Source organism: Cervus canadensis, chromosome 16, assembly GCF_019320065.1.
Source record: "Cervus canadensis isolate Bull #8, Minnesota chromosome 16, ASM1932006v1, whole genome shotgun sequence".
Lineage (NCBI taxonomy): Eukaryota > Metazoa > Chordata > Mammalia > Artiodactyla > Cervidae > Cervus > Cervus canadensis.
Window position 1 is genome coordinate 13,997,994 of NC_057401.1, and position 19,271 is coordinate 14,017,264.

General features: G+C 35.8%; 1 protein-coding gene across 3 annotated transcripts in view; it reads left to right on the forward strand.

Annotated features, from left to right (window-relative positions):
* SREK1IP1 (SREK1 interacting protein 1) overlaps nt 1–19,240 on the forward strand; it is a 36,549-nt gene extending 17,309 nt beyond the window's left edge. The window contains exons 4-7 of one of the 3 annotated variants that reach the window (XM_043489009.1): nt 1,469–1,612; nt 10,858–10,930; nt 11,444–11,529; nt 13,114–13,263. In XM_043489009.1, the coding sequence (XP_043344944.1) occupies nt 1,469–1,612; nt 10,858–10,930; nt 11,444–11,525 (299 nt within the window). In that variant the 3' untranslated portion in view covers nt 11,526–11,529; nt 13,114–13,263. Of the gene's footprint in view, nt 1–1,468; nt 1,613–10,857; nt 10,931–11,443; nt 11,530–13,113 lie in introns of all 3 variants that reach the window. The other 2 variants (XM_043489008.1, XM_043489007.1) reach the window with 2 other exon arrangements.
* Nucleotides 19,241–19,271: the final 31 nt, after the last annotated feature.

Below are 19,271 nucleotides of genomic sequence, written 5' to 3' on the forward strand. Positions count from 1 at the left end.
AATACTTAGAAACTAGCAACCAAAGGAGAGCAGAAAGTCTAGGAGGTGTTGAGGGTATTTGCTGAACCCAGGGTTCTTGAACTTCTATTTTCGTGTATTGACTGAGTTCAGGAAATAAGGCAAGGCTCAGGACCAGGCCCAAGATTGTTACCTTCCTAGGAGATGCTCTCGTATGAGTCTAGGACTTCCGAAAGATTTTATCCTTGAGTAAGAGAGAACTAGGAATTAATCCTAGAACAGAGTTGTAGTGAATCGACAGTGGGTTGTGAAATAAATTATGTGGTTTCTATCAGCATTCATATTTTTTAATATAAAATGTCATAATGCTTCATGTAATTTTTGTTTTAATTTTTGTGAGTGTGTATTTGCATATGAACATATATATTAATACATTTGATTGCATTTTTATTTTTTATCATTAGTGAGTCCTAGTCAAAAAAATTTCAGTTACTGCCTTAGAGAGGCCGTGGCATATGTGCACATGTTTAATTACACATTTCAGCATTATTTAAAATAGCAAAATGCTGGAAGCAACCTAAGATCCTATCAATAGTAGAAAGGATAAACATGTTTATACAATGGAACATTATTCATCAGATAAAATGAGATAATTACACCTACTTATGTTAGCATAGATGAATCACAAAACATAGTATTAAATGGCAGAAACAGTTACAGAATGATAGGTAAGTATAATTGAATTTATGTTAAAAAATAATATAATATGATGTTCTGAAAATATAGACACCAACTTCAGTATAACCAACTTCTGAAGACAAAGAAAATGGAATGGGTTTGGGGCAGGGTTCCAAGGCATGGTGCAAGCTCTCCAACTTTGTGTATGTGTGTGTGCATGTGTGCAAGCCTTTCACTTAAAAAAAATTGTAAGTGAATAAAGCAAAATGTTAACATGCAGGTGATAGGTACTTATATATTAGTGATATTGTTTCATTTCCTAGGGTTTATAATGTTTGATTTTTTAATTGCATCATGCAACAGGTAGATAACTGTTGTAATTTTCTTATAGGGAGAATCTTTAAGGACTGAATATTATTGTTAGAATTAAAATCATAAGTATTCTTTCGAAAAACATGTTCAATTATGTTATTATGACACCTTTAGTTAGGTGAAAGCTGTGTAATGAAACATGTAATAGTAAGTAATGTAATAGTAAGATGAGAAGCAAAAAGGTAGGGGAAAGGAATTAAATATAAAATCCAAAGTTGAGAATATTTACATTAATTCAGTATTCTAAAATCCATAAGATGTAACCAAAAAAAAATATTTATTGAATAGAAGCCCTGTTAAAAAAAGTTCTTTTTCATTCAGGTAAAGCAGATGACCACTCACTGAATAAAAGTTTAAACTAAATATTATATTATTAAATTGTAATTGTTGCTTAGTGGACAAACAAAGCAAAAAATATGTATCTGTAGTTTTGTCATTCATATTTCTTTGTTTTACTTAGCTGGTCACCTGACTTTTGAATGCCGCAATTTTCTCCGAGTAGATCCCAAAAGGGATATAGTTTTGGATGTCAGCAGCACAAGCAGTGAAGAGAGTGATGAAGAGAATGAGGAACTGAATAAACTGCAGGCATTACAAGAAAAAAGTAAGCAATACTTTATTTTCCTCCAACGTTTAAGGTTGTTTCTAAATGTCCTGCAGTATTATGTCATCTTTATGTCTTGTTCTGTTATATTTGTCATTAAGATAGTTTGCATCTTATGTAAGAAGTATTGCATAGGTAAGGAAATAGGCTTGAACCGTTGTAACTTGCCCAAAGTCAAACAGTTGGTCAGTGATAGAACCTGCAGGCAAGTATGTTTCTGATTCTGCAACCCAGGTTTTACTGTGTTTCGTTTTGTTTTTACATCTCACTGGAATGTATCACATGGTACAAAGAGTCTAAAGGATTGGATCATCAAATCACACTCATTAAAATCAGAGATCTTAGTAGTATCAAGCTTTAGTTGACCCCTGAACAACATGGATTTGAATTGCATGGGTTGACTTTCATACAAATTTTTTCAGCATTACATACTAGAATAATAAATAAGCTGCAGTTGATGGAATTCACAGATTCAGAACCATGCATATGGAGAAACTGTGTATGTGGAAAGCCAACTATAAGTTATACTTGGATTTTGGACTGCAAAATTACAGAAAATTTATTTCCTCACAAAATTTATTTCCTAACCCCTCTGCCATTCAAGGGTCAACTGTAACTTCATGTATGAGATGACCATGTGGCATAGCAAAGCAGCAAGAGTTCTGGGACTATAGTACAACCTCCCAGGTTCCCACTCTGGCCACGGTTAACGTAAAAGGTTTCAACATTACTTACAGAAAAGAAAGTCACTTTGGTCATGAAACACCTTAATTTTGTGCCCAGATAGTTACATTTCCCAGGGATTATGGATTTATACCCCATAAATCCCTAGATTCCAGGATTATTTACCATAAGCAGTCCTAGACCAACCACGTACATTCAGCTGTAAGCAATCTATAAATAAGGATTCTTCTGCCAACAGCTTGATCATGGACTTCTAACTTTCAGAACTGTGAGGAAAAAAATTTCTGTAATTTAGTCATATACCACCTCCTCCCCACCCCCAAAAAAGGATTCTCTGGCTAGCAAATACTAGTAATTTATTTCCAGGAAACCTGTCACTAGCGTGTTTATAAAGAAATTTGACCAAGTTACCTTTTTTCTTTCCTGAGGCATCCTCCTTTCCCCTGCAAAAGAGAACAAATTTCAGACCAACTGTTTAACCATTTGTTTTCTATCGTGTGTATAAAATGACCTATCTTTGCAGTGGGGTTTTTAAGGATAAAATGTGATGCCATATGTGAAAATATTTTGTAAACTACAAAATGCCATATTGGTAGTTGTCACATAGAAGCAAAATGCAGCTTATTTGAATATGGGTTTAGGCATAGAGTGAGACAGATACAAAACGGTTAAACTTGTTTTTGATCATAAGAGAACAATAAACACCTTAAATTTTTTTAACCTTTCCATATAATGTCCAGTGAAGGTAAGTGGAAAAAGTCAAATGCCAGGGTACTAGGACAAGCTGAGAAGGCAGAAGAAGGGTAGTATCCCAAAAAAGGCAGGCGAGAGTAACAGGAAATATGAGTCAATATAACTTCAGGGATAGCTGCTTGAATATATATATTTTTTCTTTTGCTCCCTACTGAAACAACACTGAAATAATAGTAGAAGAATTTTTTAAAGACCTAAATTCACAAGGACAAAGAAAACAAGAGTCAGAAAGTTTGGGTTAGTGATAGTGGACTCACACTTTAAGAGAGCTCAACCCTTTTAACAGTGTGAAAAGCTGAGAAATAACCTGTGTATACACTCTAAAACCCCCTGAAGTCTTGATAATGAGTATCCTTGGGTACCTCTGAAAGTGAAAATGTAAGACTAAAAACAGGGATTTCTTAAAAGCATGAAGTAGTTAATGCTCTGTTCCCTTTTCCTACTCTGTGAAGCCCTGTCCTCTCAGCAGACTGCTATAGGTCTATTTTCTAGACAGGGTCAGATCAACAGTCTTTAAACTGGGACACATCAAACACAAATGAAGATATTTAAGTTAAAGGTTAGATACAGAATGGTGAGAGCCTTCTAGCCATCTTCACCTATTGGTTCCCAGACATATATTACTCAGGCAGAAGATCTGAAGATACATCCCTGGGAAATCTGACCAGCCTAAGAAGAAAGAAATAAGGATATTGACATTAGGGATCCTTCAAAGACAAGATCTCACCAGTTGGCCGGTGAAGTCTGCACTTCTAAGTTTCGCTTGCTAAAAGCTCTTTAGACAGCGAGGAGTGCTAAATTTCTGCAGAAGGATTTTCACATGAAATATAGATTTCAAAACACAAACAAAAAATCAACTTGAGAAATTCACAGTCTGTAGAGGGAGAAAACTTAGCAGAAATAATAAATATTTAGTTTCATAGAAAGAGAAGATCTAGAACACATGGATATAAATAAAACCAACAAAGGGGCTTTTGAAAATTAAAAATGAAGCAGATATGGAAAACTTGATAGAGTTGGAAGGTAAAGTTGAAAAAAACCAAGAGCAAAGTGAGAGAAAAAAGATAGAACAATTGAAGGGTCATTCTAGAAGATACTTCATTCAAATGAATCCCAGAAAGAGAAGAAATAATTTCCAGATGAAAAGGTTTAACAAGTACCACGCACAGTGTTAAAAATATCCCACACAAAGGACACTATAATGAAACTTAATGTACGATAGAAACTGAAAGATGTAATCCAGACTTCCAGAGTTGAGAATAAGGCAGGTCATAGGTGAAGAATCAGGAGTCAGAATAGTGAACGTCTCTAAACCAATATTGGAAGCTAGTAGAATGTGGATCATGCTTTCAATTGTTGAAGAAAAGTTATATCCAAGTTAGGATAATATACCCAACCAAATTATTAATCAAATGTGAAAGTACAGTAAAGACATTGTCAGACATTCAAGTCTGAAAAAACAATTTCCTTCTCACTCTTTCTCAGAAAACCTCTGGAATAAGTGTTCTACCAATGTAAGGGAATACGCTGAATAAAGGAAGACAGGAATGTAGGGAATAGAAAAGATAAGAATGGAAATTTGTAGCATGCTGGTTAGGAGATATTCCAGAAAGATAGCTGCACCAAAATGGAGAGTAGCCAAGCCACATAGGAGCACACAGAAGATTCTAGGAGAGAAAGCCTAAGATCCTTAATTCCACAAGGATACTTTCTACCCCTTTCACCTATACTGCCCTATTTTTAAAAAGACAAATGCACAAGAGTTTAGAATTAGGAAAAATCTTTAGAACAAATAATTTAAAACCCTAGTTTTGTGGAAAAAGAAAATGAAAACAGGTGACTTTGCAAAGTCACTCACTGGTCACAATAGAGCCAACATTTCTTGCCATGATCCAGGTTTCTTGCCTACTTGTCCTATAGTATTTTCATTGCTGTGTGCTGCTCTCCTACCTTAGATATCATCCAGTCTGTTGGTTCTTGACCTTTTTGTCCTTTATCACATCAATCTTAAAGGATAAACTGCACTCCCATCATAAATAGTGGTTTATTCTAGAGGTGATTTTTCAATCAGAAGACCAGGGACAGATCCACTCTGGGAGAAAGGGGAGGAAGTAGCATATAATACCCTCCAGGACAGAGAGTAGTTGGTGAAGCTTCATTATTAGCATCAACTTTCTGGCTCAGATGGTAAAGAATCTGCCTGCAGTGCGTCAGGCCCAGGTTCGATCCCTGGGTGAAGAAGATCCCCTGGAGAAGGGAATGGCTGCCCACTCCAGTATAGTAGGGCTTCCCTGGTGGCTCAGTGGTAAAGAATCCACCAGCAATGCTGGAGACCCAGGTTCGATCCCTGGATTGGGATGATCCCCTGGAGAAGGGAGTGGCTACCCACTTGTGTATTCTTCTGGAGAATTCCATGAGCAGAAGGACCTGATGCACTACCGTCTATGGGATCACGAAGAGTTGGTCACAACCAAGCAACTAACACACACACAAAGGGACCATATTTATTTCATGATCACCAAATGGAATCCCAGTGTTGTTCTTCAATCGCTAAATCATGTCAGACTCTTTGCTGTCCCATGGACTGCAGCACGCCAGGCTTCCCTGTCTTTCACTACCTCCTAGAGTTTGCCCAAACTCATGTCCATTGAATCAGTGATGTTATCTAACCATCTAATTCTCTGCCACTCCTGTCTCCTTTTGCCCTCAATCTTTCCCAGCATCAGGGTCTTTTCCAATGAGTCGGCTCTTCGCGTGAGGGGGCCCAAGTATTGGAGCTTCAGCTTCAGCCCTTCCAATGAATATTCAAGGTTGATTTCCTTTAAGACTGACTGGTTTGACCTCCTGCTTTCCAGGGGCCTTTCAAGAGTTTCTCCAATACCACGTTTCAAAAGCATCAGTTCTTTGGCACTCAGCCTTCTTTATGGTCCAGGTCTCACATCTGTACATGACTGCTGGAAAAACTGTAATTTTGACTATACGGACCTTTGTCAGCAAAGTGATATCTCTGATTTTTAATATGCTGTCTAGGTTTGTCATGGCTTTCCTTCTGAGGAGCAAGCATCTTTTAATTTCATGGCTGCAGTCACCATCTGCAGTGATTTTGGAGCCCAAGAAAACAAAATCCATCATTGTTTCCATTTTTTCCAATCTGTTTGCCATGAAGTCATGATCTTAGTTTTTTGAATGTTGAGTTTTCACTGTCTTCTTTCACCCTCATCAAGAGGATCTCTAGTTCCTCTTTGTTTTCTGCCATTAGTGGTATCATCTGCATATCTGAGGTTTGATGTTTCTCCCAGCAATCTTAATTCCAACTTGTGAGTCATCCAGCTCTGCATTTCACATGATGTACTCTGCATGTAAGTTAAATAAGCAAAGTGACAATATATACTGAAAAAAAGATGTCCTTTTTTATCGTAGGGGATTGGAATGCAAAAGTAGGAAGTCGAGAGATACCTAGAGTAACAGGCAAATCTGGCCTTGGAGTACAAAATGAAACAGGGCAAAGGCTAACAGAGTTTTGCCAAGAGAACACACTTGTCAGAGCAGACACCCTCTTCCAACAACACAAGAGGCAACTACACATGGACATCACCAGATGGTCATTACCAAAATCAGATTGATTATATTGATTATTTTCTTTGCAGCCTAAGACAGAGAAGCTCTATACAGTCAGCAGAAATAAGACCTGGAGCTGACTATGGCTCAGTTCATGAGCTCCTGATTGCAAAATTCAGACTTAAATTGAAGAAAGTAGGGGAACCCACTAAATCATTCAGATATGACATAAATCAAATCCCTTTGAATTATACAGTGGAGGTGACAAATAGATTCAAGGGATTAGATCTGGTAAGCGGAGTGCCTGAAGAAATATGGACAGCGGTTCATAAGGCTGTACAGGAGGTGGTGACCAAAACCAGCCCCAGGAAAGAGAAATGTAGGAAGTCAAAGTGATTGTCTGAGGAGGCCTTACAAATAGCTGAGAAAACAAGAGAAGTGAAAGGCAAAGAGGAAAGGGAAAGATATACGCAACTGAATGCAGAGTTCCAAGAATAGCAAGGAGAGATAAGAAAGCCTTTTTAAGTGAACAATGCAAAGGAAGCCCGATAACCCCTACCCAAATATACCATAGATTGGGTCTGAAGCACACAGAGGAAGGGAGTCTAGAGGCTGTGGTTGTTAGTTCCATTGATAATTTGCTGATGATGTTCAGTTTCTCTGAAAGGGTAAGTTCTCGGTGTGAGTGGCTGAGTGCATCCTTGACCTGCATCCTTTAGGTAATCCTAGGGGCTCCTTGAATTCTTCCTTAGAGCTAGAGAGATCTTATACCAACTCTCTTGAATATTGTAAATTTTTTTAAAATGATATAATTAAAATAGCCAGGAGAAAGCAAATAGTTTTTAGCGTACTTATATAAGTCCTTTGTTAGATGCCTGGTTTACAAATATTTTATCCCAATATGTAACTTGTCTTTTCATCATCTTAATAGGTGTTTCACAGAGCAATGGATTTTACTTTTTATAAAGTTCCAATTTATTAATTTTTCCTTGTAGATTGTGCTTTGCTTTCAAGTGTAACTTTTAACCTATCTCTTGGTCTCCTTTACTTTTTTCTAAAGTTTTTATAGCTTTATATTTTACATTAAGTCCTTCATCCATTTGAGTTGATTATTATATAAGATATGAAACTTAGAGCACTCAGTATTTTGCTTAAGAATGAACAATTGTTCCAGCACTGTTCATTGAAAGGCTGTCTTTCCTTCATTGAATTGCTTTTGCCAAAAATAGTTGATCATATTTGTGTGGGTTTGTTTCTGGATTGTCTATAATGTTCTATTGATCTATGTGTCTATCCCTCCACCCATTCTTGATTAATAGAGCTATACAATAAGTTTTGAAGTTGGAGGGACGGAGTTTTTCTACTTTATTCTTCTTTTTCAAAATTATTTCAACTATTCTAGTTTCTTTTTCTTTCCATAAAAATTTTGGAATGATGTTTTTATCTGCAAAGAATCTTGCTGGGATTTTGATACTCATTGCATTAAGCATGTTTATCAATTTGGGGAAAATTGACACCTTTACTATGTTGAGCATTTCAACCCACAAATATAATATGTCTCTATAATTATTTAGATCTTTGATTTCTTTTCTTATCACTGTTTACTTTTCAGCATATAAATCCTACATGTTTTATTAGATTTATATTTATAAACATTTCTTTTTTGAAAAATTGTAAATGATGTTTTTTTCATTGTCTGCATGTCCATTATGGGTATATAGAAATGCAGTTTATTTGTGTATGTTTATCTTTTATCCTTGTTGAACTCACTGATTATTTCTGGGAGTTTTTGGTAGATTTCTTGAAATTTTCTATGTAAACTATCGTGGTGTCTGCATATCAGAACAGTTTTACTTCTTTCATTTTGATCTGTAAGCCTTTTATTTCCCTTTCTTGTCTTATTGCTGTGGCTAGAACTTACAGTACTATATTGAAAAAGAGTAGTGAGAGATGAATTCTTACCTGGATTCCAACCCTAGGGGACAGAAACATTCAGACCTTAGCAGTTAGCTGTCAGTTTTTTTGTAGTCATTCTTTATCAGGTTGAGGAAGTGTCCCTCTATTCCTATTTTGAAAGAGTTTTTATCATGAATGGGTGTCAGATTTTGCCACATGCATTTTCTATATCAATTGATAGGATCCTACAGTTTTTCTTTAACCTGTTAATACAGTAGGTTACATTAATTGATTTTTGAATATTCAGTCAGCCTAGCATACCTTGAGTAAGTGACATTTAGTCATGGTGTATAATTTTTTAAAAATATTAAATACTGAATTCTCTTTGCTAATGTTTTGTTAACAGTTATTTGCATCCATGTTCACGAGAGATGTTAGTCTTTTTTTCTAATTTTGTGCTGTTTTAATCTGATTTTGGTATCAGAGTAACATTAGCTTCGTAGAATATTGAGAAGAGTTTCATTCTCTTCTGCTCATTAGATAAGATTATATAAAATTTGTATTAATCCTTCTTTGAATGTTTGGTATCACAGCCTCACAAGGGAGGAAGTCTGTGTTCTTCACTCAGCCTTTGATGATGTGGGTGGTGTCACATTTTCTTCTGTGGTGTTTGGCTGGAGAATGGCAATTATTATCTAAAAGCTTGCTGTCACAATGCAGTCTCTTTTGGCCCTTTGACTAGAAAGAGCAGATTCTTGTTGGGGCATTTTTGTCTCCAGGTGTTGACATCGCCAGGTTGCCAGCTTCTGTAGCTCTTAAGTCTGTGCTGTATAAAGCAAAAAGACGTTTCAGGGAACTCAGTACTGGGCTGTTTTCTAGCTTATACAAGAACCCTAGCTAGTGTCTACCTTTTCACCTTTCAGAGTCATCTTATGCTTGTTTTTGTTATGTCTGGGATGTGTAGTTATACTTAATGAGAGGAATAGGAAATATATGTCTACTTCATCTTCCTAGAAGCAGTTCAACTGATTTTTTACAAACGTGAAAAGGCAATTCTGTGTAGAAAAAGTCTTTTCAGCAAATAGTGCTAGGATAAATGAATATTTTTAAAAGTGTTAAGTGAAAGAAGTTGAAAATATTGTATATGCTACATTTTTCAAATGAGAAAAAACTTGAGACTTACATGTAACTTTATTTGTATATGTAAATGTATGTTTGTATTTAGTTATATATAGAGAAAGTCTAGAAGAACACACACCAAATTGTGTATTTAAAAATCAAGCTAGAAGTGCTCTGGCCTGGTGCACTAGGAAGACCCAGAGCAATCGGGTGGAGAAGGAGGTGGGAGGGGGGATCGGGATGGGGAATACACGTAAATCCATGGCTGATTCATGTCAATGTATGACAAAAACCACTACAATATTGTAAAGTAATTAGCCTCCAACTAATACAAATAAATGGGAAAAAAAAGAAAAAAAATAAAATAAATATACAAAATATGACAAATATGGTAAATATAAAAAATTTAAAAAGTAAGAGTCAAGCTAGAGAATAGTGCGTATTCTCTCCTTCCAAGATACTGACAATGTAAATATTAGTTGTGTTGTTATTGTCCCATTGCCCTAGGATTTTGTGATCCTAATTTTGCTTGAAAAGGAAAATTTTTTTAAATTATACCTGATTGTGTTGTTTCATTTCTTAAGGCCTGAAATAGTACCCACCAAACTGTCAATATTGATTAGGAATTAGAAATTAAATACTTGAAGTTTTTAGTAAATATACATAGTTGATTTGAAATTTGTATTAAAAGCAGAGTGTTTTTATTAGATTTTTAATGAGTAAAAATAATCAAGAAAGGGGACATTGTTACAAGAAAAGTGCAGATCCTGACCAGTGAAATTCACCAACCAACAGCCAAAATTTTAAAATGTATAAAATACTAATATCATATATTAACGGATACATGTGGAATCTAGAAAAATGGTACAGGTGAACCTATTTACAGGGCAGGAATAGACACAGATGTGGAGAGCAGACATGGGCACGCAGGAGAGAGGAGAGAGAGGGGTGACTTGGAAGGTTGGGCCTGCCGACTGGGTGCTGCCACGTGTAAAACAGGTAGCCAGCGGGAAGCCGTTGCACGGTGCGGGGTGCTCAGCCTCAGTGTTCTGTGGTGACCGCGATGGGCAGGGTGATGGGGGCGGTGAGCGGACGGCGATGTATTATACATAGAGCTAATTCACTTTGTTGTACAACACTGTAAAGCAGCTATACCCCAATTTTTTTTAAAATGCTTACATACCACAATAATAAATAAACTGATGGTGACCTGATTCTTTCCCCTCAACACACAGGAATTAATGAAGAAGAGGAAAAGAAAAAAGCAAAAAGCAAAGAGAAAATCAAGTTGAAAAAAAAAAGGAAGAGGTACTTTTTTAACTTTTAAAAAAAAAAATAGGACTGAATATGGGATGGATTAAAAAATTTTATTTTTCACATTACAGTCTAGTTAATTTAATATTGATGAGAGTTTGGTTGTCTCAGTAAAATAACAAAATCCTTCATGTCAGGATTCAAAAATAGAGTCAGCACTCAGGTACCTTAAATTTTCTTTTTTGGAGCAAATTAAGATATAAATAAATAACAGCCCCACTTGCTTCTTTTATGTATTCTGTTTGTGTTCTAGAATTTTTAAATTATGGAACACTAGTCAAGTTTTAATTTGGACATATGTTGAAATTCTTCACATACAAATTTTGTACTCATATATATGAAGTTGGGGCTTAAATGTCAGTATTCTCAGAATATCATTAATTAATTAATTAAGTTAATTAATTAATTGGATTTATGTACCTATTTGCCATGCTAAAAATTCCTTCAGGTCTTTCAGAATTCTCAACTATCTATGATTTTTTTTTTTACTGTCAACTCTTTCAACAGTTGGTTAAAGAAATCGATCCAAAGACTTAAGAGGCAACTTCTTCCTTGGTTCATGAGTGCACTTTCATTTATACCAGAATAAGCATGTACGTATAGGCACTATTTAAGGTATTTAGCAGGTAGTAATGTCTATCTTGGACCTTAGTTCTCTGATGGAGCAGGTTCTGCATGTCAGGTGTTGTCTCTGTAGTTTTTGTAGAGCATGAAATATATACACTCTTAACACCTCAGCTACTATACATATTGGAAGTTAACTCACTTTCAGGTGTTGAGAGTTAAATAACAATGTTTGATGTAAGAACTAATAAAGGAAGGTAGAGCTCAGTGTATCACGTAGTCTGATTAGCGTATTGTTTTGTCATTTGCACTAGCACAACATAATGGATTCCTAGTAGGAAAAGTGAGATTTTCTATTTTCTTCCAAATTTTCATATACTGATTTTAGAGTAATATGTTATTTACCTTGGGCTTCACAGACCTCTTTCAGACACAGCCCAGAATTAAAAGAACTTTTCTAAGTACACTTTTAGCAAAGATAATGCCACTTAATGTAGTTGCTATGCTAAAGTTTAACATTCTGCCTTAAAAAAAGAGAATCCAAGTCCGAAAAGGCAAAGAAAAAAGTATAAGCAGAGAAGCAGCCCTGGTCAGAATATAGAGGTTAAGAAGGTCTTGAAAACAGGAAAGCAGACAAGAGTTGAGAAAAACAGAACTGAAGAGAGTGCAGGAGAATCCATGAGAAACCAGGCTCGGGAGACAGCCAGCGGCTGGGCAGGCAAACAGGGAAAGGAGGGGACGCGCTGTTCCAGAGGCCCAGGAGGCCGGTCCCCGGTCAGGGCATTCGCGGTGAGGCTCTCTGCAGACGCAGCCTGTGGCCTCCGGTGTCTGCCTCTCCTTCTCCTGTGTGTGGCGGCCAGCTCTTCTCAGCTGGAGTTTAACTTCCATGTTTAGATCACTCAGCTAACTTTGGGGTACCTTTTTTATTATAAATTAACTCAGTTCCTGTTTTGTTACACTTGGGGTTTAGGTAAATCATACTCATTTACTTCAATTATACATTTAAAAGTATCATTTTGTAACTACTGAAAATTATTATGGAATGCAACTGTTCATCTGTATCACTCTGTATATAAAAGAATCAAGTACTTTAACTTGAAAAATAAAAAAGAAATAACAAGTGCTTTTATTTTGCGGATTTTCAGCTTTCGTACATTTATATGGAGGTACAACTATAACTCTTTTTATATTATTGCATTCTTTGTGGCTCTTTTAAGAGAATAAACTAACAGGTTATTGTGTACACAGTGGATTGTGTATATAATGAGAGTGTATAAAATGCCACTTTGTTTGCCTTTTAAGAAAGATTTTGAAGGGTACACAGGATGAGAAACTGAAAATCACAGAAAAATGATTTCATCCTTGCTGAATTTAAAACTCATAACTGGAATTGAGCAGAATAGAGATATTTATTTTGTTAGTTTCTCTGGCTAAGTGGCAAAAATTCTGACTACAGTATTGTAAGAGCACACAGATGTAAAAGGCACATTTCATTTGAGTTTCTTTATACTCTCACCTTGTTCCAAGAAGGATTTAAAGCAGTTCGGATTCCATTTAAATGCACCCATCAGCCATAAATACAGTTATCAGTCAGTATGTATTATTACCCGTAGGTCTTATTCATCTAGTTCCACTGAAGAGGACACTTCAAAACAAAAGAAGCAAAAATACCAGAAGAAAGAAAAGAAAAAGGAGAAAAAGAGTAAGTCAAAAAAGGGGAAGCATCACAAAAAGGACAAAAAGAAGAGAAAAAAGGAAAAGCATTCCTCTGCCCCTAACAGTTCTGAAATCTCCAAAAAGTAACTGAGACTGGCCTGAGCTATTAAATTTAAAAATTTAGTTTTGAAAATTATTTGACCTTCTTTGAAATTTGCCATATAATTATGCTTTGCAATAAATCACAGCCATTTCCATATAGACATTTTTTCATATATAGGACCATTAATGTCTGACAGTATTTTAATGTGCTATGATTACAGAGTATTGAATCAGTCTTATTACTTGATAGCCATGCCCCAAGTATGGATATCTGTGCAACAAAACTCATGATTTTTGGTATTCCTTTCTGTGTTAATGTTATTACTTCATAAGCTGATTGTAAATTGCTTTACTACAGTCAACACAGGCGGTCTACCTAGCAGTAAATGAATATTGCTGGATTAAGTGTCCATCTTCCAGTGATAAAGCAAGGTAGGCTTGACACTGAAAATTTTAAAAGCTTTATATCCTATGATAATGTATTACTATTAAGATAATGAAATTCTTCACTTGGATTTTTTTTTTTTGGATGTCATAGGAGATGAAGCTGCTTTATTGGTCTTGACTAGAACTTTTTAAATGAATGGTGTCAGCAGGAATATGATAAATAATGAAAATATTTATAACAAAATTTCACTGTTTTCTGAGCTGCCGAGTTTCTAGTACCTGCCTCCTTCGTTTTTGTAACAAAATATTTCTTCCTTGTTTAAAAAGACAAGTCTAGTTCAACCTGTTTGTAAGTCTGGTAGAGATGATGCTGTGTTGGGCAGGATTTTTAGGACAGACTCCTGGGTTGTTTTACAAATGTGCCATATTGGCATGTCTTAAAGAGATACCTCAAACACAGAGTTTTTTATTTAGAAGGACAACAGCTAAATCTTCATTAGGACTGATTTTTATTGTATTCAGTATATAAATTTTATGAAGCTTGTTTCTATGAGTAATGTGGAAATTTTTATAAATGTGAACATATATATTTATTTGTTTGAAATAATTTGTAGTTTTGAAGCAGGTTTCCATTGAATTTATGATTCCATAATATGACCAGTTTGGGGTGTTTCTCTTACTTCAGTCATAAATCTCAGGAGCAGTGACAAAAATTTAGGATCAAGAATTTTATTCTGTACTTTTTAAAATTTAATAGCCAGGGAGTTACATCATGAAAGCCTTTATATAATAATGAAAATTTTGTATGAGTCAGCATTGTCAGACACATAGTAGTAGGTATAAATGTTTCTACATTTTTTTAATTTCACAATGATCATTGTCACTTACTTTGCTGAACACTCCAATATCCCTTACGTCCTATAAGTTAAATACTTTCTATTGTAGCAGCATCGAAAGTCAGCTAGTTATCATGGCACAGCACCAAAGATTGCCGAGTACCTCACTGTGGTGCAGTTACAAATTGGTAGCCTACAGATGTGGCTGTAGGTGTATTCATAATGATGAAATCAGGTAAGTGTACATAACCTCACAGGCTGGAAAGGTGGACTGATTCTTCCTTCACCCAGCAGGCCTAGCTGGCATGACCTCAGTAAGACTGGGAGAGCCTCATAGCTCCTCTGAGCATGTGCTTACCAGGCGTAGACTCTAGGGAAGCTACGTCCACATCCCTGTTCTAGCATTGCAGTCACAGATGCTGCCACACTTGGAGCTTTTCGATAACCCAACTTAGTCTGGTGGCCTCCTTTAAAAGACATCCACTTGTTTAAATGTGTTAGTCAGTTATTTGGAGAGAAACACAGAGCTGTTAGGTTTTTAAGGGTTTGTTTTGCCTTTGCTGTAGTTTATTTTTAAAAGACGGTACTTTATGAAAATACAGTCCTTTGATTATCAGGATAAAAAAAAGTAAAAAAAAAAATTCCAACTTTAAAGAGATGATTAGAAAGTGCTACATGCAAATAGATGGTCTCAATTGTATTGAGGGTGTAATGTTGTTAAAAGTGATCACTGTAATGACACAGAGTTAATCCAGTCATTTGTAAGTTTTATTTGTGTTAATTATAGAGACAATAAATTGGCTTGTCAGATTTGTTTTTTGAATGGTGGCATACTTAGTGGCTCAGGAGAGTCGTATAAGATTAGGCCTTCATTAACTACTAAAGTTTGCAAATTGAAAGATTTTAATGTTGTGTAATTTTTTTACTCCCAGAGAAAAATCTTGGAATTGTTCTTGATTAAATTTCCCATAGTATGAGAATAGTTTATGAAAAACCTCACCTGAATAAAATACATTTGTTTTTACTAAAATAATTTCTACTGCAGTGATCTTGTTATTATTAGGATTGGATGTAAATCTCACTAATATATTGCAGGGGTAAGTTAGTGACATTTCCTCTCAGGCAATATGTAGCATAAGGAAAATTGAACTTGGTAGTAAAAAAAATCCAAAAATCCTAGTCATTCTGACTACCTGTGTGACCTTCAGCAAAGTCATTTACCTTCTCTCGGCTTTGATGTCTTTCATCTATAAAATATTGTACCAAATTATCTCTGAGATCCCTTGTAATCCTTAATATATATGATTATCAATGTTTTAGTAAAATTCAAATATTATTATTTTAGAAATTATATTCATTTAGGAATGTAAATTATTATATTCATTTAGAAATTGCTGCAGATAAGCAGGTAGCATTCTGTAATGGTAAAGGTTGAATTTATTAATATAGCTGTTAAACACATGTCACTTCTCGAAGCAGATAGTTGACATTTGGTTCACATCCTTACCGCTCAGTGTATGTCATTTTCGCTAGAGGCAGACAGAATTTATTTTTAGATTTGTATCTGTAACCCGATTATCTGAACATTTTGAGACTATTGCTTTTGAGCTGATGGACCTACACCCTCTCCAGTTCCCTATTTCTTCTTTCCGTATCATCTGTTGGCTAAAACCTCTCAGAGAGATCCCCCGTTTGTCACAGAATACGTATCTGTTTACATCTTTGGTTCTTTGAGGCTAAAACATCAATAAGTAAAACAACTGTGTGTATCTATATTTATGAGTCTCTCAAATTACATGCCTTAGGTTACCTTAAACTAGGTTGATGAGTTATCATTAATAGTCAAGATAAATGCCATTGAGTCCTTTCTTCAGTAAACATTTATTGAGAACTTAGCATGGCAAACACTAACCAGGGATACAGAGATTAATAAGACACATTTGCTTCCCTGAAAGGAATTCAGAGTTTAGTTAATAGGGGAATCAGCAAACTCATCATTAGGTATTAAGTGCAGTAATTGGAAGACTTCAAGGAGTACCTAAGAGTCTGGAGAAGTTAGAAGAAGCTGCCTAGAAAAGTAATGCCTGAAGTACATTTTGATTGAGCATGAGAGTGGGAGTTAGAGCAGCTCCTGACAGAATGAGTCCTGTGAACAAACCCTCAATAGACAAGGCTGGGGTGTGTGTGTCAAGAATTACAAGCCTTGTGTAGGACAGGAGTGGTAAGAATCAAGACCACCATTCTAAGTTCTTAGTATAAGAGAAAGAGGTTTTATGTTCCATGTTTGGGAGCTTGGACTTTATCTGTAAGCAAGAGACCCCATCAGAGAGTTTTAAGAAAAGAAATGCTACAGTCCCTGGGGTTGCAGAGTCAGACACAACTTAGCAACTGAACAATGAACAAGGAAAGAAGTGACTTTTATTAGGGTTTGGTTCCATCCTTTTCATAATCCAATTCACAGTTTTTAAAGGATGAACTTGCTTTCATCAGAAGCCCACGTAAAGAATAATTTGAAAATTTGATTTTCTGTTATTTGGTGTCTTATTCTAGGCCCACTTTTCTTTCTAAGTTCTGATTATTTCTAAAAGCTACAGTAACTTAAGTTTTCTAAAAAGCTACTGTCTTCTTTATCAGACCTATCCCCAGAATGGTACATAATTTGGAACGCTTTGCTTTTAGTTTTATTTTAGGTTACTTTTGACAGAATATATTCTGTCGTAATGTTAGTATTTTTGGTCAAAATAAATCATTTAAAATATATTTTTCAATGTACAGACTATAATAATTCAGTAAGCCTTCTTTTAATATTTTGTCTCCATATAGTGAATATCATGAAGCACAGCTGCTTCCAAGTCACAGTGTCGCACACGGTCCACTCAGGGAGCCCTTCGCTCCCCCTCGGGTTCCCTGGCTGGGCAGGGAGTGCTGCACAGACTCCAGCCCATACGAGTGCTGAGACTTGATTTTTCCCGGGCATTTGGCATCCAAGAATAGTAGGAGTTTTTTATGCCCACTAAGTGATACTTTCACTTGCAAAGCCCAGGGTCTTCGGCCCTCATTTTGTCTCCTCCTAACTCCTCCAGAATTTTGCAGAGTGCCAGGGAATTGGGTTGCCTCCCTGAGAGCACAACCCATGATGCATGCCCAACCCCAGCTTGCCTTTCCGAAAGGTTGGGAAGAGTCTGGGGAATCAGGAGGATTTTGCTGGCCCTGCCCGTCTCTTAAGTTTCCTGCTGCTTATTCTTTATGGCCTCTGCTCTTGCCCTTATGCAACAAAAGTAGACTAACCAGTGCCTTAACTAACTTTCTCAACTGAGATTTTTACCTGAGGCAACATCTAATTAGTAATATAACTATTATTATCTGTGTATCAAGGTAGCCAATTGTCTGGGATTTTTTTTTTTCATCAAAGCTGGATCTGAGATCAAGAACTACCCACAAACGCTTTGTGTGCTTTCTCAAAAAATAAATGAAAATTCTTTGCTTTTATAACCACATAAAATGTCATTTTTGTAGTGGAAATGTTTCAACTTTCAGACTTCACACATGCTCTAAGCAATTTTAACGTTTAAACATTGGCAAAACTGTGTTCCTTTTGAATTGGAAATACAACACAGGCAGTAGGATGTTGCAATAATGACCTGGAATTATGCTGTCAATTTAGCCACACGTGGCTGTTGAAATTTAGATTAATTAAATGAAAAAGTATTTCTTCAGCTGCACTAACCACATTTCAAGTGCCCAGCGGCCACATACGGCTGGTGGCTACCTTGCCAGACAAGACTGATGCAGAAGGAACATTTCCATCATCACAGAAACCTCTACTGGACAGTGCTAGAATTCCCAATTCTTGGTAGAAATTTTGACAGGCTAATGATCAAAAGTTTCTAACCCTGAGCTTTGCATGCCAGAGAAAAATAAATCATTCCTTGCCTGCCCCCTACCCTCACAAATCAGAGTGTATTTGGCACATCTTGAAAGGCTAGTCTTCCAACTACAGAAACTTTGTACAACATAGTGGATACGTTTAGCAGAGCCAGCTTAAAATTAATTCTTTTTTTTCCTATTGAATTCCATTATAGGACCAGGTCTCCATTCTTATAACAGAAATCATATTTATGAATAAAAATCTTTTAAAGCAGGTTTAATTTGCAGAAACTGTAGCTTTATTTCTAGATGTCTAAATGGTATTACTGCAGTAGACTTAGGTGGGACCAGAGAAGTAACTTGTTTGCTTTATAACTTTCATTCTAGAAATTCCTTAGGAACTTTATCAGTGAAGGATTTTTGTTATTACCCCTTGGTATACAGAAAATATTTTATCATGCAGATTATACATGATGATATATTTTGTTATCAAATGTTAGTTTTTATAAAGGCAATAATACATTGTGTGCTCAGCAAATCCTCTGAAAAAGGCATGGGTTGATTTCTAAGAGACTTAAGAACATGCCACTTCTCGTTCATAAGGCCACCTCTCTGAGATTTACCTTATCCAGTACCATCTCTTATAAAAATAACTGCCTCCAAGAATGAGAAACTTGTGAAATGCTGGTAATGTGACATAAACTTCTCATTGTTCCTCACTGACATAGGTGTGCTAATCTGTGTTACTGATAAATTCTATAATTTCTCCTGAAATGTTAGCATAATTTCATGTAATGTAGAAACATTAATTAGCAAATAAAAGTAAACTTACTCATGTGGAAATCTATCAGAAACCTAGTGGATATTTAATAAATTAACTGAATGATCAAAACTGTGACTGTGTCTGGCTTTGTGTGTGGCAA